This window comes from Ochotona princeps, chromosome 10 (assembly GCF_030435755.1).
Source record: "Ochotona princeps isolate mOchPri1 chromosome 10, mOchPri1.hap1, whole genome shotgun sequence".
In the NCBI taxonomy this organism is placed as follows: Eukaryota; Metazoa; Chordata; class Mammalia; order Lagomorpha; family Ochotonidae; genus Ochotona; species Ochotona princeps.
This window is the reverse complement of record NC_080841.1, coordinates 20,168,672-20,195,089: the sequence shown is the minus strand read 5'-3', so window position 1 is coordinate 20,195,089 and position 26,418 is coordinate 20,168,672. Positions and strand designations below refer to the sequence as shown.

The 26,418-nt window shown below is 45.1% G+C and overlaps 1 protein-coding gene across 2 annotated transcripts in view; it reads right to left on the bottom strand.

Annotated features, from left to right (window-relative positions):
• The window catches only part of HHAT (hedgehog acyltransferase), a 262,535-nt gene that overhangs the window by 153,479 nt on the left and 82,638 nt on the right, over positions 1–26,418 (bottom strand). For both annotated transcript variants that reach the window (XM_058669146.1, XM_004578676.4), the window contains exon 8: positions 11,368–11,518. In XM_058669146.1, coding sequence (XP_058525129.1) covers positions 11,368–11,518 — 151 coding nt within the window. The remainder of the gene's footprint in view (positions 1–11,367; positions 11,519–26,418) is intronic.

Sequence of the window (26,418 nt, the reverse complement as noted above, 5' to 3'; positions counted from 1 at the left end):
CACATACTTAGCTTCTCATGTTTTTCCATTTTTGTAAAAAAAAAATTTATTATCTCACTGTTTTAATTGTCCCTGAGCATCAGGGTGATGTTCTGCTTAGTCTTCCAAGCACAAAACAGCTGTGAGATGCCTTGTGGAGGAACCCAAGCATGAAGCAACTCACACCAGTAGTGCGTGAGTTGTCATACTACTGGTCATGGATTCAAGTTAATTACCCAGTAAGACAGTTGAGTCAAGTGCCTCTAAACAGAGCCACATAGAAAAGCAAGCTTTGTGTCAAATGCTTGAAGGAAAGGTGATGATCACAAGATGGCAGGGACCTACCCTTGTGCTTTCCAAAGAGAAAAGGTAGCACGTACACCAATTCACTTTGCACAAACCTTGCATACGACATAATACAATCCTTATCCCAAGTCTGAGTCCTCCTTTCCCTCCTCCATATTTCCATAGTATTGATTACATCCTAAGACACCATATCACTTATTTATTTGTATGTTTACTTTCTTATGCTTGAGCAAATAGACCCAGAGATCAGAGAAGAGGTGCTTTAGCTTCCTCTGTTCCCTACTGCATACCAACATGCAGCACCATCAGTGGCACATGAAAGGCATTTAAGTCCAAGTATTCTCTGCATCAAGGAGCAGAAAAGGGAGTTACCCTGAAGTGAGGTCAAGAACAGAGGAGGAGAAGCAGAATGTCGTCAAGGTGGCATTGGAAGCAGGAGACTCTGGCAGGAGCGGCACAGACATGCTTCTATGGGAACCCCAGAAGTACCCCCTTCCCCTCCACAGGCAGCTGTGCCTGGACTGCTTTCTATGGCATAAGGGAGGTGACATCAAAACAAGCCCATGCCACACAGCCCTGGGAGCACGGGGGCCAACCTCTGCCCAGCTGCACCCTGCTTCCTAGAACTACCTGAGGAGTCAGTGACTGAGCCATCATCATACCCAAGTGCTCCTGATCCCAGCTCCTGGCACGCAAGCCTCATGCTCCGGACCAGGAGTTAGGGCTGTGCGTGCCTTGGCTCCATCCGACTACAAGGACTGGCAAATGGGCGGTGACACAGAGCACAGCTGCTGGGACCATGCTCTTGGGTTCAAATCCAAGATCCTCCCCGACTACCCCCACACACACAACCAGCTGTGTGATTTAAGGAAAGTCACTGAACCTCTCTCTCTCAGTTCCATCCTTTGTAAAGTGGGGCTATCAGTCATACTGACTGCATAGGGTTTTGTAAGAAATGAATAAATTGGGATCTGCAAGAGCACTTAGGACAGCTCCAGCTGAATGTAGGCACTATGTCTGTTGCTGCTGTTCTTGCCGTGTTATTATCAGCATCTGGGCTGCTCTGAGCACATGTTTTAGAGTGATTTCATGCCCAGCCTGGTGTTCAGGATTCCCCTCTTTGTCTGCAAGACATGAGTGCTTCTTCTTTCAGGACCACCCCCAGAAAAATTCCTATCCACAAGCAGAAACAGCCGCAAAACACCTGTCCAAAATCCCAGCCTGAACTAAAACCCTTTTCTTCCCTCCACTTTGTAACTTTCTTTCTCATCCAAGATTTAAGACTCAGCACAACGTCTGATAAAATAATGACAGTAACTAAATGAGGAAGTTATTCGTGCCTCACTGTAGATACATAAAAAGGCAAATTCTCAGGAACATTGTGGGCAGACACATTATTCTGGCACAGACATCCTAACATAATGAGGAAAACAGGGAGACAGAGAGGATAGAATGTCAACAGAGGTTGCCACAGAACACCTACGAGGTCAACACCTGCTCCAGAGACAGATGGCCCAGCTCCAGACCCAAGCTCATGGCAATGAAAATTTCAAGCAAGACTGTTCGCCATGCATTCAGTGTAGATTTGCTGGAACTCCATTAAATCCTGAGACATGGAAGAGGATGTCAACCCAGGGAGGAGGCTGCTGGGATGCAGCATTAGACAAGAGCAAGGTTATGCTGCCCTCAGAGACCTCACAGCCTGATGGCTGTGACCACCGGCATGGAAGGCCCAGGACACCACAGGTCTATGTCCCATGGCAGTATCTCCATTCTCGGAGAAGTAAATTCAGACAGAGGTCAACAGCCAGCAAGCAAGGGAGCCAGGCTTCCAACCCAGGAATCATGGCTCCAGATCTGCACTCTCAATCACTGCTTGGCTGATAGGTGACTAGCACCTCCCACCTGCACACACCCCTATGCTTCTTGTTTCGGACTATTTCTTACCCTGTGTGTCTTTCACCTAGGAGCTTCTTGGAGACTGGGAGCTGAAGTCTTCCACCCAGGGAGAAAATAAATCCAGGATGCAAGATGTCAGGATGGTTCATACAATTTGCCTCAACTCACTATTTCTTTTCTCTTTGATCTATGGAGGCTCATGCTTGGAGGCAAATGGAGAGGGATTTAAAATGTGAATGTCAGGAGAAGGAAAGTATGTTCTCAGAGCCTGCTGAGAGGCGATCGTGAGAAACACTGACTGGCAGAGGTATCAAAATGTGAGGCAATCCTACATATCCACTAGCTGGAAACTGTGCAAGGACTCCTTCCTTAGTACCGAGGCAGATTCTGGGAACTCACATATGTCCACTTTGAAATCTTCATCTGTTGTGGCTTGGCTGTAACACCCAACAGTAAGAACCAGAATGGGAGTGGGCCAGTTGGGAAGGATCACTGTTCCTGCCAGTACAGGAGATGGACCAAGTTAGGCTAGTTCAAGGACCCACCAGCGTGCACAAGATCTGCCTGGGAGGAGACCTGATAGAGGAGCTTGGAAAACTTTGTCAGGAGGCAGTCCCTGAAGCTGAGCGTAAGAACCAAGGCAAGGGGCCCAGCGGCGTGGCCTAGCAGCTTAAGTCCCCGCCTTGAATGCCCCGGGATCCCATATGGGTGCCGGTTCTAATCCTGGTAGCTCCACTTCCCATCCAGCTCCCTGCTTGTGGCCTGGAAAAGCAGTCGAGGATGGCCCAATGCTTTGGGCCCTGCACCCACGTGGGAGACCCGGAAGAGGTTTCAGGTTCCCGGCTTCGGATCGGCGTGCACCGGCCCGCTGAGGCTCAGTTGGGGAGTGAATCATCAGATGGAAGATCTTCCTCTCTATCTCTCCTCCTCTCTCTGAATATCTGACTTTGTAATAAAAATAAATAAATCTTAAAAAAAAAAAAAAAGACCCAAGGCAAGGAGCAGCCCAGACTAGGCCAGGTCACAATATCTGCTGGCATAAATGTGGGTCAGGAAAGGGCCTGTTCATACATCCACTGGCAGAACTGAGAACCAGGATGGAGTACAATACAGGCCAGGTCAGGCCACAGCACCAGCCAGTTCACATTAGGCCAGGGCTGGGGGATGGATAGCTAGATTGGCAGCAGCACCCCCTAACAAATGCTGAGATGAGACAGACCATGCCAGACTGGGACGCAGCACCCACCAGCACATGTGAAACCCAGGTTGGGGGTAGGGTGAGTGTGAGCTCAGGAGGGGAGCTGCAGGGGACTCCCCTGTTGGGCCATTGCTCCTGCTGGTGAGTGTGAGAGCTGAAATGAGGTGGACCAGGCTGGGCAGGGTTACAACACCTGTTGGCCTGCATGTGAACTGGGTTAGGAGAGAGCCAGGCTAGGCTAGCTGACTGTATTCATGGGTACAGGCAAGAGACAGAGTAACGGGAGGCTGGTTGAATTCGCCACAGCATTAGCTGGCAAGTGCTGGGACTAGAGTTAGACTGCAGAGCTGGACTGCAGAACCAACTGGAGAGTGTAAGATTCAGGACTGGGAGTGGGTCCAGTAGGGAAACTATGGGAACCTCCCTGATGGGCTGCAACTCCCACTGGTACACATGAGAATCAGGACTGGGATGGGCATAGTTATACAGGCGGGGCACCCACTGGCATGAGCATGCACTGGGGGTAGAGTTGGTTGGGTTGAGCTAGGCTTCAATGTCCAATGATGCATACAAGAGCCAAAGGAGATGTGGGACAGTCTGGATGTGTCCACTGCACATGCTGGCAGGCACAGCGGCCAACCCAGTGGGGGTTATTGGGGATCACTTTTACTGGGTTGCAGTTCCCCCTGGTGTGTGTGAGGGCTGAGTATATGGTGGGCAGGATTGGGCTGGGCCACTGCACCCATTGGTTTACATAAGAGAGGGGGATGGGGATAGATCTGACCTAGTAATTGCAACTATCAGTGTGTGCGTAGGCTGATGTGAGTGACAGAACAAGCATGACCCTGTACTGGCAGGTGCACACAAGAGTCAGGTATGGGATCACCTCAAACGAGATTTCTCTGAGGGCTCCCCCCAACTAAACCACAGAACTCAGATCTCCAAACGTGGGGAGAATGGCAGGACCTGTGGTCTGACAATGGAGTGCATGTGTCAGAGCTGGACCTCTTCAGTGAAAAAGATGGAGCAGTGGACAGCAAATACAGATGCACATGTAGGATATGTCAGTTCATTGGTGCCTAAAGAGGAATCTGATGCCATAGCAGAGGAAAGAGGACAGAACAAAGCAGTCATTTAGTGCAGCAAAGCTTGACAGCAAATATCTGGACAAATGCAGACTCTAAGGTGGACTATTTCAGCCAATGGACCCTGAAAGGATTTCCCCAGTCTTGGATCTGTGAGATTGGCAGTATTTCAGAACTATCAAAACCACCTGAGCAGAACCCTCAGATCAGAGCACACTCTACATCAGAGACTCCAGGATGACATTGGTTGGCCATTGCTCATTCCCGGGTACTGAGGCGGCTAGGAGGCCTGGTGTGCCTTCTCACCTTATCGCCCCTCTTCCCCAGATACAGGAGGAAGAAAAAGAAAAAGTGGAAACAATGGTCTCACCTACTTTCCCCTAATCATTGACCCTTCCAAACAAATCAACTATGTAAACATCATCAAAAAGTAAAGTAAAGTAAAGTAAAGTAAAAGATATCCCTATCTGCCACATGTGCTTACCCCTACTGCCACCACCTCATCTTGCAACTACTCATCTGCAAGACTATTTTATGGGAAATTAAAAACAAGAAAATGGTGCAAGTTTCCTCTGACATCTTTCAACTGACTCCTGACCAACTCCAGGTGCCAGCCCTAAAACGTTCATTCCTTTTCAGTTGCTACAACTAACCTGAAGCAGCGTATGAACAGGAGGTTGGGGGAGGTGGACCTCAAAGCGGAAGCACAGGAGTCCCCAGAATCTGCGCCAGAACTAAGGAAGGAGCTTCCTTCATCTGTTTGGCTCTGCCTTCTAGCTGCATCACAACATGGTGGATGGCATTATGATGCACATGAGAAAGATTATATGATAAGGTGAGAATCAGAGAAACTTACAATAAATCACTCTCATGGGAAATGATCCAGGTGCTAAGAAGACATTAATCCCTTTCAAGGACCATGTTCCCAATGACTTCATCACCTCCCAGCATCATCCACCTCCTAAAGGTTTTGCTTCCTTAACACCACATCTTAGGGACCAATATAAAGTTATGGAACATGAACCGTGAGGAAACAAACCAAAGCCAAAGCACATTACTTGCACTCAGGGCTTTAGGCCATGATCTGAGTAACTCAAAAGCAGTAGCCCAATGAATCAAGCTCTACTTGCTTCCCCAGGAATTGCACATGGAGAGGTTAATTACCACTTGACGACATGGGTCATCAGAGTGAGACTATTCAGCACTGGGATACCAGTGGTCATCCAACTCAAGACAGCTGAGGACGACAAGAGTGAAGGTGGACAGACATCCTCTGGTGACAAAACTAGTCTTCATCCAACAAATAAGGAAACAAAGGGCCTCTCAGAGGGCAGGGCCTGCAACCTTCACATCTGGCTGTCTGAATCAAGTCTCTGGCACAGAATTGGACTGGAGCCTTTGCTCAGTCCACCTCATCAGTACTCCTGACTCACTGCATCAGCCCATCAGGGACCAGATCTCTCAGTCATCTCTGGCTTTGTTAGATTTTCAAGTCCTTCACCCCCAGAAAAAAAAAAGAAGAAGAACCGCAATTTCTTGGAGGTTCACTCCACCAATCCTCACATCATTCCTATGAGACTGGTATTGTAATTATCCTCATTTTTAGAGATAAAAAAAAAAAAACGGACTTAGAAGTCTTATTTTCCTAAAGTCACATTGATGTTAAGGAATAAACTCAGTCACCACCAAGCTGCTTCCCAACAAGCCAACGTTTATGAACAGTACCAGTTCCACCTTTGGTGTTCACCCAGTCTTCACTGTGCACCTGATGACACAGATATAAATCATATTTCACAAACTCTGTGCCTTCTAGCCTGCCCTACAACTGGAGGTAAACATGATTCAAAGTTAGAATTAATTCCAAGCCATCACTTTACACTGTAGGCTTTATCATCTACCACAAACCTAGACCAACAATCCACCCAGGGACTTCAATTCTTCTATTGCTGACCTAACAGCTAATGCAACTTGTGCCCCCAATGAAATGACACCCCATATATTCAGGTCCAGCAGCCACCAACTGCTCTGAGATCCCACTGCGATAAGCAATGATGCATGAGTTTGCTTGTGAAGACCTGAGAACATTGTATTTCAAGAAATGCACAGGGCAAGCTGAGCAAGATTCCTGAGATAATTGAAATTGACCCATAACTCATGAGCCACCATAAGAAATTCTATCCGTTTGCACACTTTGCTTTCATAGCTAGAAATCAAATCAGGGGGAACATGACCAGATTTCTAATTTGGAACCTTGGGTATGCAATGTCATCTTTAATGACTCTTGGCAAAAGAAGCTCATTACTGGTCTCAACTCACTTAAATTAAAACATGAAACCTAAAAATTAAACAGAACATTCTCAATTTCTCAGGCCTGTAATGACCACAGGAGAAAAATTAACCCAGTGGGAATACACATGCTCCTAAGGGCTTTATTATGCCTGCAAATATTTAAGGAGGAATTACATAAAGAGCTGGGAGAGGGGAAAATAGGCAAATATGTCACATTCTCATGCTCAAGTTCGGACCATGTGGGTGAAGAGCAATTGTTCATGGTCAATTTGAAATATCATGCCAAAAAAAAAAAAAAAAAAAAAAAAAGAAATATCATGCCAAGGAAGATTATCTCTCTGCTGATAGCCAATTTTGTCTATTCTATGATGTACGATGCAGATGCCACTGTTACAGCCACTGCTGGCTTCAAGGCTGCTGTCAGTGTTAAACAGTCAGTCGAGTGTTCAAGGGGTGTAAGGTATCTCAACACAGTGGGCTAAAACTTCATCTGTTATCAGTTCTAAGCCTCACTGTGTGAGAATTTCCTAAAAGCTCAAGCAATCATTACACAATCTTCCAAGATTGTTTCTGAGCCTCTTCCCTCAGTGTCCACCCACTCAGGACTGTGTGTCGCTGCGCAAACAGTTGTCAAGGCCCAGCAGAATCATTTGCCTCACCAACTTTTCCACCTGCTCAGGATCAAATTCCTCTTGGCTTTAAATCCAGATGGAGGGAGCCATCTTCTGCCTGTGGCAAGGCCTCAAGAAAGGGTTCAGACATATGAATGTGAAGTAAGTTATGGACAAGACTGTCACAATTGAAAATATATTTTCCCATTCACACACTTTCTTCAAGCAAAAAGTTCAAAAAGGGGAACCTGGGCCCATGTCATGTTTGTGTACTAGAAACAGGGCACGAAGCATGGAAAATCTCCTGCTAGCAATGAAGCAGCATCTACCAAGCATGCACGAGATGAGACACAATCCTTATTCATTATCAACTGCAAACCGCTTCCAAGCCATAAAGAGTGCACGGTAACCCAGAATTCTTCATCTCGAGACTCAGCTATGTGACACCCAACAGCCTTGGTGCACAAAGAGCCAAGTGCTGCTAAGCATAAACGATAAACTAGAGAACCTTGCAAGAAGCTTCAATGACATAGAAACAGACAGGGGAAGGCCTATGCCCATGCCTGCTGAAAGAGTTAAGGTGGATCACCCCCAGAAGGCGCTTTTGTTATTTCAACAGATGCCCTGATGAGTGTCTTCTTTGGAAACCACATCTTTCCACGGGCACACCCTAGCACTTCCTCCTTAAATCATCTTTTCAGTGTTACTCTTACCCACATTCATCTTAAACTTAACTGAGAGAAAGAAGACAGCCTGGAATTGAATAGGCATAGGCTCTCCACCTCCGTGGTTTATATAGAACTAAAGGTCTTATGGGCCCAGTGTGGTAGCCTAGTGGCTAAGTCCTTGCTTTTCACATGCCAGGATCCCATATGAGCGTCAGTTCTAATCCCAGTGGCCCCACATCCCATCCAGCTCTCTGCTTGTGGCCTGGGAAAGCAGTTGAGGATGATCCAAAACCTTGAGACCCTGCACCCACATGGGAGACCCAAAAGAGGCTCTGGGCTCCTGGCTTGGATCAGCACAGCTTCAGCTGTCATGGTCACTTGGGAAGTGAATCATCAGATGGAAGATCTTCCTCTCTGTCTCTCCTTCTCTCTGTATATCTGATTTTCCAATAAAAAATAAATAACTTTTTTGAAAAAGAACTAAGAGTCTTCTTAGACCAAAACTTTAACTTTCAACTAGTTAAAAAAAAGGCAATCACCCTGAGTGTGAAATATGGCCAACTATCTAAAATGCTTTTGGGGCCAGCACTGGGGCATCTTGGATAAAGCCTTGACCTGTGGTGCTGGTTTCCCATCAGAGCACTGGACCAGCACCCTGGTAATGGCCTGGGAAAAATGCAGGAAGATGACCCAAGTGTTTGGGTTCCTAACACCACCCGTTGCGAGAGACCTGGATGAAGCTCGTGGCTTCAGCCTGCCTTAACCCCAGCATTTTAGCCATCTGTGGAGTTCACCAGTTGATCTGTCATTCTGACTTACAAATAAGTCAATAAATGTTTCTCAAAAATAAAAAGCTTTCTTGTGACAATCAATGGATTTGTATAATGCAAAAGGAGCCTGAAGCCAAGATAACATCCTTGTCTGGGAATCCTAGTTTTTCAGTTGAGTCAATTAACACTCCAGACATAAGCTAGGAAAATGTGCTTCCCAAGAAATCCATCAGTTGGAGTGTTCACACAGAGGGGACTGCGGAACTGTACAAAGTTCATAAAGCCTTGTGATGTGCCCCATATCATGTTGGGTCCCGACTCACCGATTCAGAAAAATTACTTTTGCAAGAAGGTCAAACACTGACAGGGTTAAATATCAACTACTCCCTGGCCTTCTAGTTAGAGAAGGCCCTTTCGCTAGCATTTCCCAAGCTTGTCATTCAAACAGGGCAACCCAGGGTATTTGAGAAAGGAATTAAATCTAGATCTAAGCAATTATATGACATTCCCTGCAATAATCTTTTGAAAAGTTTAACCCCAGAAGCCAGGGTGATCAAATATAAAATGTGTTTAAACAGTCTCAGATAAATTCATCTTTTTTCCAGAAGAAATCAGGAGATCGGATGCTACCCACCTGCTTCTCTGTTACATTAGTTACATAGAGCAATATTCTCAGAGCTCTTCCCTACCTATGACTAGGGTCTTCTGTCCACAGAGATGAAATATAAGACTGAGTTAAACGAGTCAAGAAATTCTGAGTAGAGCAGGCCTAGCTAGAAACAAAAGGGGAGCAGGCTAACTATCCCTCAATCCAAAACACATGGATCAGAGTGTCTCGGATCTTGGTGTTTTCAGATTCGGGATTATTGGTATAGACTGTACTGGGAAAGCATTGCTAACATGAAAAATCCAAGATCTTCAATGTGCTGAAACTTCAAAGTATCTCTGTGGTTATATCACTTAAATTTTTTTAAGATTTATTTTATTTTTATTGCAAAGTCAGATATACAGAGGAAGATCTTATGTCCAATGATTCATTCCCCAAGAGCCTACAACAGCTGGTGCTGTGCCGATCCAAAGCCAGGAGCCAGGAGCCAGGAACTTCCTCCGGGTCTCCCATGTGGGTGCAGAGTCCCAAGGCTTTGGGCCGTCCTCCACTGCTTTCCCAGGCCACAGGCAGGGAGCTGGATGGGAGGTGGAGCTGCCGGGATTAGAATCAGTGCCCATATGGGATCCCGGCACGTGCAAGGTGAGGACTTTAGCCACTAGGCTAGGCCACCGTACCAGGCCCTATATTACCTTTTTAAAGCTCCAACAGTTTTATGGGTGGGCCTTGTGGCACAGCACATTAAATCATCTGGGAAAGCTACACTCACATCAGAGTGCCTGATTAGAGGCTTGGCTAGTCCATACTTAGGATCCACCTTCCTTCTAATGCTCCTAGGAGGCAGCAGAAAATGGCTCAAGCTCTTGGGTTTTTGCCACCCAGATGAGAGACCTGGATAGGCCTCCTGGTTCCATCAGCCTGAACAAGCTCCGATTGTGATGGGTACTTGGAAGGTGAACCAATGGAGAGAAGTGTGTTCTCTTTCCCTCCCTCCCTCTGATTTTAAGCAGATGAAAATAAACATTTATGTTTCCAATTTGGGATTTGGACTTTCTGATGAGGCATACTCAACTTGTTACTAGAGTACAGAATTCCAACAGAGCACTAACCTCCACTGTTGCATCAAGACCAGCCCTGAGTCTCGTACAATTATATTGTAACTATATCGTACAATGCCTACAGTCATAAAAGCTATCCTGCTGCCCATCACACACCAAGAGTGATTGGAAAAACACAGCAGCAAGCTAGTCTGTTCATAAACAACTATCAGAAAGGGCAGGGATGGAACAAAGATTATAGGCCAATCATAAGTGCATGAGACAAAATCAAGAGTAATAAGAAAACCAAGAAAAATGCATCTCTGTGTGCACAGGAACAATTAGGGTAAAAGCTAACATTCATCAACAGCTGTTATGTATCAGTCATTGCCAGTGGAGACAGGTGCAGTTATCATTATTCACATTATTGTCACAATGCAGATATCATATGAGTAGTAATATACCTCCATGGGAGAAAAGAAAACTGAAGCTTGGATTTAGTAAAGTGACGCTAATCTGAGAACTAGTAAGTGACTACACTGACCTGTGTTATTATCTTGAAGGTACATTTTTAAACATACAGTCTCAACTGTACAGATGTCATTTCCAAGGAAAATAGAAAGCAGTTAACATGATTAATATATGGAGCACTCCTGAGTTGGTATGAATCCACCTGCATGTGACGCTTTGCACACCACTACACCAATTTGCCAAGAACCATCCTTGTCTCATCTCTCCTCAGAGCCTGGTGGTAACTTTGAGGAGTACAGCACACATATTTTGCCATACCTACTTCAGCTTAGAGCATCACAGTTCCAGTGCAGGGCAGAGGGAGGATGGCCAAGTTCTGTGAAGCCAGCCTGGACACAGCTCCTCCCACACCACAGAAAGGAAGCCTCTAGTAAGCCAATGACTGACCTCCACATCCCCGTGAAACTGAACATGGTGCTCACACAGCGAGGGAGGGGTGGTGGTGTGAGTCCATCCAGGCGCATGAGCAGAGCGGGAACACCAAAAAGGACCAGGTACTTCACATAGAAGAAGAGCACATGGGCCAAGGCCAGTCCTCCTGAAAGCAAAGACACCTGTTAGACACACTGATAAGAAGCCAAGCAGTCTCCTGGAAGGGATGTGACACCCCAGGAGCTCTTACCACACACCCTGCTTCCCACCCAACCCTCCTCCACAACTCCCCCTCAACTCCCCCTCAACTCCCACATTAAAGACAGTATCTCACATGGCTTATACCAGGAAAACCTTTAGATTAAGAAAGAGTAAAACTTCCTTTACCATTGTGATGGGAAGTAAAATCTCTTAGTAGCCATGCCTATACAGTTAATAGAAGACCTAAAAATATACACTGCACTTTACAATTACTTGGAAAAGAAAATCTTTCCCAAATCATTTTAAACCCTACCAGCTCACACCAACTAGGATGGCTGATGTCATAAAGTCACATTTGCAAGCGCTGATGAAAATGTGGGCAAAGTAGAGCCACCAGAAACAGCAGGTAGCAACGTCTGGTGGGGCAGCTACTTTGGAATAGAGTGGTGGTTCTTCAAATGGATACCATGGACCCAGAAATCCCACTTTTCACCTCATTCTCAAGAATGAAAATATGGCAACACAGAAACCTTTACCCACATGTCAACAGCAAGATTATTCCTAACAGTGAGACAAGGAAACCATCCCAAACCAACAGATGAATAAATACAATGAGCATACCCATACAATGCAACATGACTCCACCATAAAAGGGAATTCAATCTCAATTCATGCTAGTGCTGCGTAAAGAAGCCAATCACAAGGGTGCTCTTCTGTGATTAGGCTTTGGAAACCAGACCGTGGTCATTCCTACCAGAGGAGCTAGCTGTAAATATTCAGCATTCTTAGATTTGTCTGTTCAGAATCAAAAAGTCAAGAGTCAAAAAGCTAATGTATGTGTGTGCAAATGTGTATGTGTACAGATATGTATGTAAAAACACACACACCAATCCACAAATCAGATACATTAAGGGGTCTTTAAAAAGCACATGAAAATGAGTATTACTTCAAAAAACTGCATGTACATCAGACACTCTTTGCACCAAAATACACTTCTCTATTAATTCCATTTTCAATGAACATTGTAAAGTAACCTCCTATGTATGCCGTCATCCTAAAAGCCTTTGTGGGCAGGACTTCTATGAGTAGTGAACCAAGAAGTTGTATTGGTTGACAGAGCACTGAACGGAGCTCTGAACTAGCCCAGACTGAACTGCCAGGTTCCACTGAGAGAATCCAAGAACCAGTAATGGTGGCACAGCAGCCAGGTGGCTGACCAAGGAGGACAAGGTTTCCTGTGCTGAAAACGACTGACCTGGAGAACTGCAGGGGTAGGGTGACCCGTGAAAGATCAGCCATGGCTTAGGTCATCCTGCACCAGTCTCATCTACTTGAAGCATTAGAAGTCTCTTTTCCCTATTAGCAGGATGCCAAGTCAGGACAATGAAATACTTTCTGTCTTAAGTATTGCCTTTACTTTTGACATGATTTTTGTAAATTGTCATATCTGAGGCATAGGCATTAAAATTCATAATTCCATCTATATTTTGAGTCATCATTTGTACAAAGGCTTCATCATTTGTTAGTAACTTGGTGTAGAATCAAACTAGAGAAACGATTGATTTTGTGTAGGTGTTAATGTCACACTATTGTTGAGGCTAACAAAGCAAGGTATTTGAAGGTTTTTCTTTAACCCAATAAGGATGGAGAACATGAGAATTCCACCTTTATTCATATATAACTAGTGTTCTGCTTGCCTACATATTTCCTGTGGATAAGTTGCAAAAGATTCAAATTTCTCCATTAAATTTTAATAATTGACTCACAAGCTTATTTAAAAAAAGATATATAATGAGTTCTAATGCATTAATACTTCAGTGTTACTTTTTTCTATAGTGTTTGCACCCGTGGGTTTAGTTATGGTTTTTTTGCCATTAATTTTCATTATCTCTATGGAAGATTAATGCCTTATTCTCTTTCCTCTTGACCTTAAAAACTACTTTTTTCCTTGTAACATTTAGTCAAATATTCAGGAGATACTCTAAGGATCTTTTAGACTTGCAACAGTGAGGAAGGCAGCACAAGAATGTAAATTATTTGAACTCACTTTCACTATGTTCAAAAATACAAAACCTGACTATTTTTCAGTACTTAAAATTTCTTTTCCAGGGGTTGTATTTATAAGATTTTCTCTATTCACAAAAGAGTTCTGACTTTAACCTAACCACCACAAAAATCTGTAAATTCATGTTTTGGGGGAGTCCCTTGGCATTCATTTGTTCAGCAAGAACATGCCAATTTTGTGACTGTTGGAAGTCCTGCTTATGGACACGACGCAACAGCCTAGAAGTCAGCTGGGATCCAGCCCTCGGGAGCCCACAGCCAGCCTCACTGCCTGCTCAGCTGTCCTTCCTGTTTGCCATGTGGTATTTTCTTCTGCCTCTCTGTCCCATCCCTCCTGCTCTTCATGGAGCAGGAGGGTCTTGTCTCATTCATTTAAAATACAGCTATTGAGCCAACTCCTTGCCAGGCACTGTGCAATATAGTGGTGAATCAAGAGACAAGATATTTGCCCATAGGGAATATCAGTCTGTTAAAAGGGATGGACACAACAGCTCACTGAACCAATATTCAATATGCACTGTGTACTATTGTGACAAGCATTATTCAAAGTATGTGCTGTGCCTCAGGGGCTATACCCCTGCCTACTGGGGATTATATCTTCTGGGGTCAACCAAAAATAGACATATTCAGAAATCTGTATTCACATTAAGTTATTAAAACAGTCAAATAGATTTTCCAGTGATGGCAACAACTATATCTCACAACCCGTAAGTTCTTATGTAATGTGATCTTGCTACCTCCTCAGCAAGAGTAAGGACCAAATCACACGGACCAAGTGAAGCAGTACCACATGTAACGTGTCACTGGCCTGGCACATTTTGTTTCTTACCCCTTAGAATGTTCACTTTTGGTACACTTTGTGGAACCCAATAACCATGCCACAAGAAGCTTGAGCCATGTAAAGAAGCCACAGGAAGCCACATGCTCTTGTCACCAGCAGGAGCTGAGCTCACTGCTGATAGCCAAGCTCAGCTGTCAGACCTGTCTCATACCCATTGCCAACTTGGGTTTGGGAGACTATAGCCTCCGTGATATATGAGTGCAACTGTATGAGGAACTTCAAGCAAGAACTACCCAGCCAAGTGCACTCAACCAGCAGAAGAGTGGGATACAGGAAATCGCAACTCCAGCTATTAAATTTGGAGATGGTTTGTTACTCATCAATAACCAAAAAGATGAAAGCTTTGCTTTGCACAAAGCAAAGCTGCAGAGCTGGAAAGGAGATGCCATGGTTCAAATGTCTCCCCTACGGTTCACATCTCACTGACTGTCCCCAGGATAGCAGTACTGCATAGTGTTAAGTATGTAAAGAGGTGAGGTCTTGTGGGAAGTCCTTAAGCCTTGGAACATTACCTTCAGAAGGGAATACTGGCCTACTGGATTGAGTTTTTGGAATACAGGTTGTTATAATAGCCTAAGCCTGGCCTACGCTCTCTATTGTTCCTGGCTCAAAATGTGCCCCTTGGTCCCACAGGTGCTCCTGCTATTGCAGTCAGCCATGATGTAAGAGGACTCTCATCAGAGTGGAGCTGATACAGATACAATGCCCTTGGACTCCCAAAATTGTGAGCTCTGGTCCTCATAAGTTGCCTGTGTTGGGCATTCTCTTATGGTGAAACTAGGCTAATACAGGAATGCAGAAGTGCTGAGGCAGCAGGAGCTATTTTTCAAAGAGGTGTCCGGGCAGTCTTCACAGAAATGAAGATATTTCATGGAAAATGTGAAAGTGGGTGATGGGGCCAGCTGGGCAGCCACTAAGCTCCATTTCAGTCTCTCAATAAGCTTTGGTCTTATGATCTGGTCAGTCACTGTCACATCAGACCATAGCTGCACACATGTGGATATATCCTACCTTGAGGAATGGTGTCTCATACCTCTTATAATCCAAGCATCTAACACCTAGTGTAGAGTTGATTCTTCAAAAGGTTTCTTTGAAACCCTGAATCACTGAAGACTATCCATACTGTTCTCTTTATGGGAAGTGCATTGATAGACATTCTTCATCATCTCTGAGGACTGTTAGTCACTACTCAAGTTCAGACCTGCCTCCAAGTAACAGTCCTTTGGGGGTGTGGGATCCTGTATGTCTAGTATCAACGATGTTTGTGAGAGGGGAGAAGCAAAAAAGAACCCTCCTACTACCAGGCATCTTCAGAAAGCCCATGGAGGAGCAGGTGTTGGTACCACAGTAAAGGCATCACAGTCCCTATGTTCAAGTCCCAGCACCCTTCCCAAATTCCAGTTTCCTTCTAATCATGCACTCTGGGAGGCATAGCTCCTTGGGCCCCTGCCTATATGAGAGACTCAACTTGATTTCCCACCTACTGACTTTGGCATGACCTAGCTCTGGTTGTTACAGGCAATTCAGTCTGGAGTGAACCAGTGGACGGAAGATCTCTTCGGAAGCCCTGTATACGTGTGTGTGCGTGTGTGTGTGTGCGTGTGTGTGTGTGTCAACATCCCTACAAATAAAGGCTTAACAAATCTTTGAATTTCAAGGGAAAATGTGTATTATGAAAAAAGTAGGCATGAATTTCTATTTCTTGCATCAAAATTAATTTCTTTTAATTATACATCTCCATGAGCTTTCTGAAGTATCCTCACATTTGCTACTGCCTTGAAGTTGCTAAACGAGCAGTTAAATTCTGCCAACCAGAAGGCCTTCTCCAATTCAAAGCACTCTAAATTCAGCATGGCCAAAACAGAATTTAGGTTGCTACCTCAAAACTAGAAACAGAGCAGACTTCCAAGGCAGAAAGAAACCAGTGTGAAACTTTACAAAGTTTCAGGAGGACCAGCATTGAGAAAAGGCCCCACTGAGCTCAGCACCTCCCAGACTAGCACACCTTCCTACCCCCTCTCCCTTTGGTATCTTCCCACCACAAGGTTAAAGGATATAAAGCAGCTGGTAATGGGTGCTGGCTTAGCCTATCACTCCACTCAGCTTTAGCTCTCATATACCTGGCTGAAGAGGGCTGACATGACTATAGAGGGAAAAGGAGAATGCAAGCTCAAGCCCAATCTATTTTCCTGCCTAACTTTCCTACCTTCATTGGATCCTCATTTTACTCAGTTACTTCCTCTGTCTTGACTCAGTCATTCCTCTACCTAAAGGTTCCCCTCCCTTTTCCATTTTATCTATCATGATTATACCTTAAGGCCTTACCTAAACATTATCACCTCATAAAGACTTCCTGAGTGCATCAGCAAAAGGCACATGTTACTCTATAAATATAAAACATGGTACAGATTCCTATAAAGTCGTTACCTATAAGCTCTGTAGGACAAAACTTCTCCTCTTTGAGAGGTATAGCAGCACAGAGAGAACTCCCATCCAGTAATCTGGCCCCCAAATGCCTACCTTTAATAGCCAGCGCTAGGTCAGCCTGGAGCCAGGAAATGGGAACTCAATCTGAGAAACCTATCACTTGATCCATAATGTACTGCTTCCCAAGGTGCCCATTAGAAGAAAATTAAATTTGAGAGCAGAGCCAGGACTCCGATATGAGAAACAGGTGTCCAGTTGTGTTATTAACTGTTAGACCAATGCCCATCATTTTTACCTCTATCTTCTTAGCACCAAGTAGTACCTGGCACATCACAGATTTCAGCATTTTGGTATTTCGCTGTGTGAATGTGTGGATTGAGAGAATGAATACACCTGCATGCATATCATCCCACTGCCAATATTTATAAGACCCTGTGTTAGGAGTACAGACCCCCACATCAGATTCAAAAGCAAATATTTAAAATGATTAAGCGCCCTTCACAAGTCTTAGGGTTGGGACTTTAACTCCAGTCTCTTGGCTGGAGAAGTAATGGCATCTTTCCCACCAATACACTGGTTTCTTGGCCCTCTGGAAATATTTCTATGAAGAGAGATGCCCTATAGCTTGACAGGCTGGCTGCTAAGCTGCCCTCTTCATGTATCTGAGCCATTCTGCCATCACAGTTCTCACAGCAGGGTAAAGCACTTGCTCCAACTTCATTATCAGGCAGTTCAGTGCTGCAGTGTTCTGTCTCCACCAGCTTGTGCCACCCTCATCCCCGACACCCTTAGCCTATCCTGGGATCCCAGCTCACTGCAAGGCCTGACCTCTCATCCCACTCCATCTTTGCTAGCAGGACACAGGACAACAGCACATATGTTCAAGTAACCCTTACAACAGTTACATCACAATGCCTAAGCTCACTTCCTCTTATCATTTGCTACTGAGTCATCTGACACCACCATCTCAAGAAATAAGAACACAATAATGTATGTAGAAAGACAGAAAGAGACATATATAAGTTTTACTTTATTATATGATAAAATGATCCATTAGCTAACGTTAATCCTATTCTGTACCTAATTTATAAATTAAACTATCGTAGATGTCTATGTGTACAAGGAAAAAGTGTTTCACACCGGATTTGGCTCTTTCTATAGTTTCAGGTAACCCCTGGGCATTTTTGAACACATCACCTGCAGATAAGTGGTTGGGAGCGGAGTGATAGCATTCACAGTAACACTAACTCGAGAAAGGGCAGAGGGAGAAACAAGGGCTGGCATGGTGGCACCACAGGGCAAGCCGCTACTTACAATGCCAGCATCCCACAGTAGAGCACCAGTTGCAGCTGCTCTATTTCAATCCAGCTCCCTGCTAACACACCTGAGAAGTCACCAGAAGGTAGTCCAAGTGCTTAGCCCCTACCACACATGTAGAAGACAAAAAGGGAGTTCCAGGTTTCTAGCTTTAGCCTGGACCAGCCACTACCACTTTGAAGTGAACCAGCAAATGGAACACGGGTTTCTAGCACGCGCTCGCGCGCGCTCTTTCTCTTTCTCTTTCTCTCTCTCTCTCTCTCTCTTTCCCCATTGCTACATCATGCTGTCTTTCAAGGGACATGCAAAGTAGGAGGCCGGGCAAAAGACGAGGGTAGGGCTGATCAAGTTCATTCAAGAGCAAGTCATGGGGACAAAGTTGAAGCTGCACAAGTTCTGTCTGAATAAAGTTACAAAAGGACCATGAGGCCAGGCTGTGGTCTGTGGGCCACTCCCTAGCCCAGGCCATCACACCCAGCAGCAGGGTTCAGAGCAGAGGCTCAGAGATTTCCTGAGCGTGCCAGAACTTGGCTCTCCTCCCAATGGAGAGGAGGCCATCCCTTTCCTTCATCTGTGGATTTTCAGGCAGTCCATTTCTCTCTCATGAATTGCCATGTAAACAGTGGGTGAAAGTATAAAGAAATGCATAGGGACAAAAGAAAAAATTCAGGATATTGATTATATGGCAAAATAAAGAAATGCTTTAAAACCACAAGTGATGCCAGTAGTGTAACAGGACAGATATACGGATTAAGAGTTTAAGTCTGCAAGGGCCCTTACCCAGCTCCATCGGGATGTCACTCGAGTCTTCAGCCTGCTCCAGATCCACGAAAGGGAAGAAAATCCCACCACAAACAGCTACACGTGGCCTAATGAGGCAATGTGAGGAATGCAGGGAGCTTCACGTGGGGAAAAACAGTCTGAAAAGCAAATTTTCAAGTAGCAACTCCACCTCATTTTGTCTAGGAGATGTACTTATAAAGTGTATGTGCAAAAAAGAATTGGAAATCAGGTACTAACAAATTCGACTGCAAATCTCTCACTGGAGCAGAAAACTCTCCAAACTAATTGCCTCCCCAAAGTATCCAACAAACTCAGACTCGCACATGCCAAGTTGGCTTAAAAGAAAGATACAGCTATTGTGTGTGTGAGAAGTGATCTGTACACCAAGTTTCACAGGCACAATAACAAGGTAGGTAGGGATCAGCAAAGATTGTGGTATTCTTTAAGGGGGCTTGTTTTGGTAACAAGGAATGGGTGATGCTTTCAATGACCGTGGCTCTACCCTTCATGATGCCACATCAAGCAGGCATTCCACAAGCATGCACCATGAAATTAACCTCACACCACATGGAATATGTGTAATTGAGCAGTCAAGTTCCACAGCAGTGAATCCCAGAGTAGCTTTGGGCTCTCGCTGCATTAATTTTAAATAACCTCAGGATTCTAACCCAAGGAGAGAGCTTCTGAAAATTAATATTCTAGTGTATCTTAAACTTGATAATGTTTAATGACTCAAAAGGGTGGGGAAAGGATTGTATGCTTTCAGATAGGTGTGTGTGTGTGTGTGTGTGTCCCCAGTTTTCAAAACAAATATCAAAAGCCAAACATCTTACCCCTGGTCTGTCCTTGGGATGTTGTGGAATGAGCAAGAGTAACTGGATGACTGTGTTGGGACTTGATTATCATTTAGATGGACACAAAGACATTATTTCAATCACAGCCAGTATGTCAGACACGGCACTTGAAAAACCTCAGTATCTTCCTCTCCCTCCAAGCAGAGATGGTGGCAGGGCTTGCAGGGTCAAGGCCAAGATCAAGGCTTGGGACCCTCAGAGAAATAAGGGGAGTTGCACAAACAGTATGACAACCTGAAGGAGGCACTGCCCCAGCTACATGTCCCCAAAGTAACAGCCAGCACAGGGTCCCTCCCAGCTCTCCAACAGCTTAATTGTCTGCAAATTCATCACCCTTAGTCTGTCATTCACCAGACTTAGAAAGAAAACCTGGAAAATTCTGCAAGGACACCCAGCATGAGATCCAGGCCCTGCGGCTTGAGAAGACAGGTGCCATGTGCCTCCAGCTCAGCAGGCACCAGGAGAATTTGCAGACCAATCATCAGCACAGAAGGAGCAGCTCTACCCTCTGTCCAACTGCAAGGTCAAGATCTGAGCCCCACAGCATCAATAAAGTCAGGAAAGACACAAACCCTCCTTCCACTTACTCTAACCTCCAACAGTGAGCATTAGGTTTTCAACAGGACTCTCTAACAGGGCCCTGAAAGCTTTGCCTGCCACCTAAGAACAACTTCGAAGCGGACTCACCATTCTATGTCCTCGTGCACTCTCACACCCTTACAAGAGAGCTCTGCTTCCCAAACCCCACACACCTGTGTTTCCCCTGGAGCAAGCACACTCAGAACCCAGGAAAGAAAAACCTCAAGCTGTTTTTCATTTCTCCAAGCTGGGCTCGAACTGGAGTAGGCAACTGTACAGTCAGATACTGTAGCTAACAATCTTAGAATATTTAGGACTTTCAAAAAAAAAAAAAGGTTCTTATCTCTGAGAGATGCTACTAAACATTAAGGAATGATAAGATGTCTAGGACTTGCTTCAAAACTTTTTTGAAGGACTGTGCTATTGCAACAATATGGGAGAAATCAGTTGAAGGAGGGGGAGAAGGGAAATCCCTGAGCCTATGGAACTTTATCACAAAATTAATTTTTAAAAATAAATAAATTTTGGGCCTGGCATGATGACCTAGCAGCTAAAGTCCTTGCCTTGAACGTACTGGGATCCCATATGGGCGCCGATTCTAGCCCCAGTGGCCCTGCTTCCCATCCTGCTTGTGGCCTGGGAAAGCAGTCAAGGACAGCCCCAAAGCCTTGGGACTCTGCACCTACATGGGGGACTCAAAAGAAGCTCCTGATTTCAAATCAGCACAACTCTGGCCACTGCGGTCACTTGGGGAGTGAATCATGAGACGGAAGATCTTCCTCTCTGTCTCTCCTCCTCTCTATATTCTAACTTTCCAATAAAAATAAATAAATCTTTAAAATAAATAAATACATTTTTAAAAACCCACTATGGAGAGGGAATACATGAAAAGAAATTGGCCTTGGGCTCAGTGGTAACTGCTAAGCCTAGGTGATGGCTACATGGGGCTAATTCTTGACTTCTGCTGTTCATGTCCCCAAATGCAACAGTGTGAACGAAGCATCATCTAGACAAAGAGAAACATTAAGCAACGGCATGGATGGGGCATGAAGAGCTGAATCGGCCAAGGTGATCTGGGGGCCAGGGATGCATGCAGGAATGGTGACACAACTTCAGACACAGGTTGAATATGATCTCAAAGGCTCCCATCAGTCAGCTCATAAAGTGATCTGTGGTTAGACAGCTGAGAAACCAGTAAGACTCTAACAGGATTTGTCATGTTCTAGAAAGATCCTTCTTAAGATGGCAGACACTTTGTTCCTGAAGGGAGAAAAATCAAGAAGGCAGGTAGGGATGACTGAGCACCCAGCTGGAAGTCACAGTTTGGAGTTCAATGCCAGTTGGAAGCTGTGTCCCCAGCTAGTGTCCATGTTTCTTATATACACAAAGATCTCATCCTAAAATGCTGTGCTCTGTGGTGTGTGGTTGTATGAACGTCTGTGTGAGGCAAGGTGTGCATATACAAATTAAGAAAAAGTGTGTGCCAACCCAAATGATGTACAACAGGCACAATGAGATGGTGCCCACCCAGAACAAATCCACAAGAGCAGCAGGTGAGAGGCAGAGCCACCTGTGAACTGGCCAGTGCAACTGAGACCTGGGCTATGCTCACCCAGAGGACAAAGAACCAAGCCCATTCCACCCAGGAAGTAAGGGTCCAAGAGACCCTTGCAGTGGATATCCAGTGGTAGTCTCAACTACACCCTACCTATGGATAAACACATTCTACCTAAAAGCTGAAAACCAAAGGAAAGTAATAAATTGTTTCTAAATTCACACGAGGAATCATGGAAAAGGAGCTCCAAGTGCTAATAGAGGGACTTCAGGTGAGCTGAGAGGAACATGGCTATCTTGGTAGCCCACCTCTCCACTCAACAAGTCACCTCTGTCTCCCTGTTCCCCTGCCCCTTCCCTTCACCCTTACAAATCACCCAGGAGGAGCTGAATTTCAGCCCAAGAAATTTTGCCAAGTTTGTGTTGCCCAAATGACTAGCTAGCTCTTACTGCCACCTCCTGGTACTTTCAAGTAGCGCTATCGTGAACTACTAATAACTGCATACTTACACACAATTCAATCTAAGAATCTCCAGCCAGATTTAAAAAAAAAGGGGGGGGAAGGAAAAAGAAAACAGCATCATATGAAACCAGTATCACAAATGCAAAGCGACACCGGGTACTCCTGGTACTGCAACACCAGGCAGAGTGTCTGACCAAGCAGCTGGCCACCCAGACACATCCTCTCAACGTAGCTTTGTACTGATGAAGTCCAGCTATCCAGCGCCTGGTCCTCAGCCTTAAATCAGGAGCCTAAGCTGCAAGCACCCTGAAGGCCGATCTGGTCTGTAGGCAGACGCATGTTAATCAGCTGATAGAGACTCATCTGTCACTCCAGACTGTCCACTTGCCTGTTTTGAATGAGCGTTTCTACCTCAAAGGTAACTGAAGGGTCATAGCTTTTATATCACCTCTTAGATCTCTTGGTCAGCCACTTAGGAAATAAAATCATGTACTCAGGATTTTTCTGATAGAGCAGGAACTAGGGCCAGGGCAGTGGCCAGTGCACAAGACTCTTTCAAGACATCAAGCTCTGACAGATGAAAGTTTCTATCTTCGTGACAGAGATGTGAAAAAGCATCAGACATGAAACAGGAAGCTGCCAAACCAGGCTGTCCCTCTCCAGGCAATGCCTAAGTGGGCAACACGTGTCCCTTGGATGCTCCCTTGCCTAGCTCTGGTCAAGCCAACTTCCCCTTCATGGGAGCAAGCATATAAAAAACCCTTCAAGAGAAGCTATCACATGTTGAGCTTTGACCAAAACATATATCTCAGACCCACCTTGTAAGAGTCCACTCTGAAATGGGCTGTACTTCCCCACAGCTCAGCTTGGAACCCATTCCATCCACCTCCAACATACATAACAACTTCCAAGTGTCAATCAAAAACTTACAAACAGCTGCACATCTTTCATCAGAGCTACTCCTTTCAACTGTCATGTGGGCAAGGTTTTCTTGAATAGATTGGTCAAAATAATAGCAACTCTATCACTAAGATTAAAACTCAGAGACGCAGACCCCCAATGAGTCTACTAAGGATGTCTGTTCTTACCAACAAAATATAAAAGAATTTTGCTGAAATGACTGCGTTAGGCATAAATTGAGCAAAATCTCCAGAATGTCAATTATCAGGTGTCTACAATAGCAGTCACTGCAGAAACTACCATGACAAACACATCCAAAGTATCCCGAGTTCCATAGACTATATATTCACTGGCTGCAAGTAAACAGGAAAATTTTCACATGGTGATGAGTCCTTGCACAGAATAAAACAGAGTCAGGTGAAACCTTGGCAGGCTACTAATGCTTGGGCCACCAGGAAAGCTTCTCTTAGGACATGACAGCCAGGCATAGATGGGAATGACAAGAAATCATGCAACAATGAAGGGCAAGAGTGCTCCTGCCTGACAGGATGGCTAATACGCACCCTCCATGATGAAATCATCTGTGCCAAGACTAATGATGACCAAGATGCTTCTGTGCTGGATGGAGCCTTTGTATGGGGCACAGGAAAGGGGGTTATGGGCAGGTAAAGAAGGTGGGCAGGAACCCAGACGCACAGAAGTTTGTTAAGATTTGTCAGTTCACTACTTGGTGAATTCTTGATTCTTTAGTTAAGCTTGTAATGGGTTGGTATTCCCACTGGTGAGAATGAGAGTAGGATTGGGTGCAGCAGGTGTGAGTGTTTATGGCTACCGACTGCACTGGGGCGGTGAAGTGACAGATTGGACTTGACTCCAGCCCCCACTGGAACTTGTGAGAGCCATTTTGGGTGTAGAACTGGCCAGACCAGGTCTTGACTCCCGCTGAACTATGTGAAAGCTATGTCTGGGTGCATACCAGGTAACGCTGGGCTACAACAGCCAACAACAAGAATCAGAATGGTATGGCTGGTTGAGCAAGGCCACTGTTTTCGTCAGGACAGGAGGTGGACAAAGTCAACCTGGGCCAACAACCCAATGGTGTGTGCAAGAAATGCCACTGGGAGGAGACTCAATGGAGGAGCTTGTCAAACTCCTTCATTGGGACACAGACACCACAGGAGAGCACAAGAAGCAAGGCAAGAAGCAGCCCAGACCATGCCAGGTTACAGTACCTGCCGGCATACATGTGGATCAGGTCTGGAGATGGACCACTCTAGGCCAGCATATGACATCCATTGGTAGATCTGAGAACCAGTGTAGAGGGCAGATCAGGCCACAACACCAGCCAGTTCACATTAGGACTGGGACAGCAATTAGGCTGGGCCAGGATAGGCTGAAGCACCCACCAGCAGGAGCTGGAATAGGGGGCAGTATAGACTAGGCCAGGCAATGTAATAAGACTACAGAAGCTCAGGTGAGGCGAGTCATGCCAGCCTGGGCCAAACGGGGGCCAGGTACATGAATCCCAGGGACAAGGAGTCTGATATGGTTAGGTAGATTGGCTCAGGTCATGGGGTTCACATTGTGGTGGGGGATGGGTTCCTGAGCTCCGGGGACGGGGGAATTGGTGGGGTGTGGGTCACTTGGCCCAGATCACGGGGCCCACCTCCTAGGTGGATATTGGCTCTGTGAACCCCAGGGTGGGGAATCTGGCAGAGCCTGGATCTCCTGGTACGGGTCTTAGGACTGGCATAATAGGTGGGTGTCGGGTTCATGAACCCAAGGGATGCGGGATCCAATGATGCTTGAGACATCTGGCCGAGCTTCTTGGACTCACCTGCAAGAACATGCCCTACTTAATTAAAAAGGTAGAACAGTAGACACAGGCCCTGATGAAAAATGAGATTAAGGCAGCACATTTGGTGCTGAGGCAGAGCAACAACTAACTGGACAACAACCCCAGACAAACGAAGACAGCAAATAATTTCGGTGAACAGAGCCAATGGACATTGGGAGGGTGACATCATCCTTGGATCGGTGAAATCAGCGTTTCAGAACTATCCAAAGCACTTGGACAGAACCTTCAGAATATGTACACGTTGAGACTCTGGTGGGAGTTCCTCGTCCCCGGGTACTGAGGTATGTGGAAAGTCATGAGTGGTTTTCCCCTTTGTTTCTCCCATTCCCCCAAGAACAACAAGAAATGGCAAATTTGGAAGTAATGAATTCACCCAATTTTCCCTAAACCTTGATCCTTCCCACCCTGATCAACCATGTAATAATTATTTTTAAAAATAGAATTTTAAAAAATTTTAAAAAAATTTTAAAAGTATATCATTGTAAACATTAAAAGCAAAATAAGAAGAGGAAAAACGGCAGGAGCTGAAGAAAGGTGAACCAGCAAAGATGGAAGATATTCTTTGTCAATCTCTTTCTGTCTCCTTTCCCTGACTGAAATTCTGCCTTTCAAATAGATCTTTCAAAAATTTTAAGAATTTTTTTTAAAAAGTTGTAAGGCAGTGCAGGGCCATCAGTAAGTACTGATAAATGACCAAGACAAGGAATAGAAGGAAAACAGGGATAGGGAAAAACAGGGAAGATCATTTGCATCACAACTCAGGTTAATTGCATTGTTCTTCATCCGCATTCTCTGCTAGTATGTGACCACAGACTCATTTTATGCTACATCAACATGTTCATCCATTTCTCCTAAAATACATTTTCATCCCATGTTGAAATAGTCCACGTATTTTGGGGCCTTTAATTACAAATCTGAGAAGATGTCAAGAATTCTAGAACTTAAAAAGGAACACATATTTGTTCCAGCTGTCAACCGCCAAGCTGTGACAGTTTCATGTCCATGCATAAACTTAACAGATACCACTAAAAAGAACAATTTGAACAATGATGCCCTTCAATTCGATCTTTATCAAAATCCAAAGTTAGGGATGGATGTTCAGACCTTGAAATGCAAACTATTTGAGAAATTTGTAGGTCTACAGAGTAATGACACAAAGGGCTCACCGGCACAGCAGCTGGCTACAGGATGATGCAGAGATCCACAGCAAAGCGAGCAAGGTCTC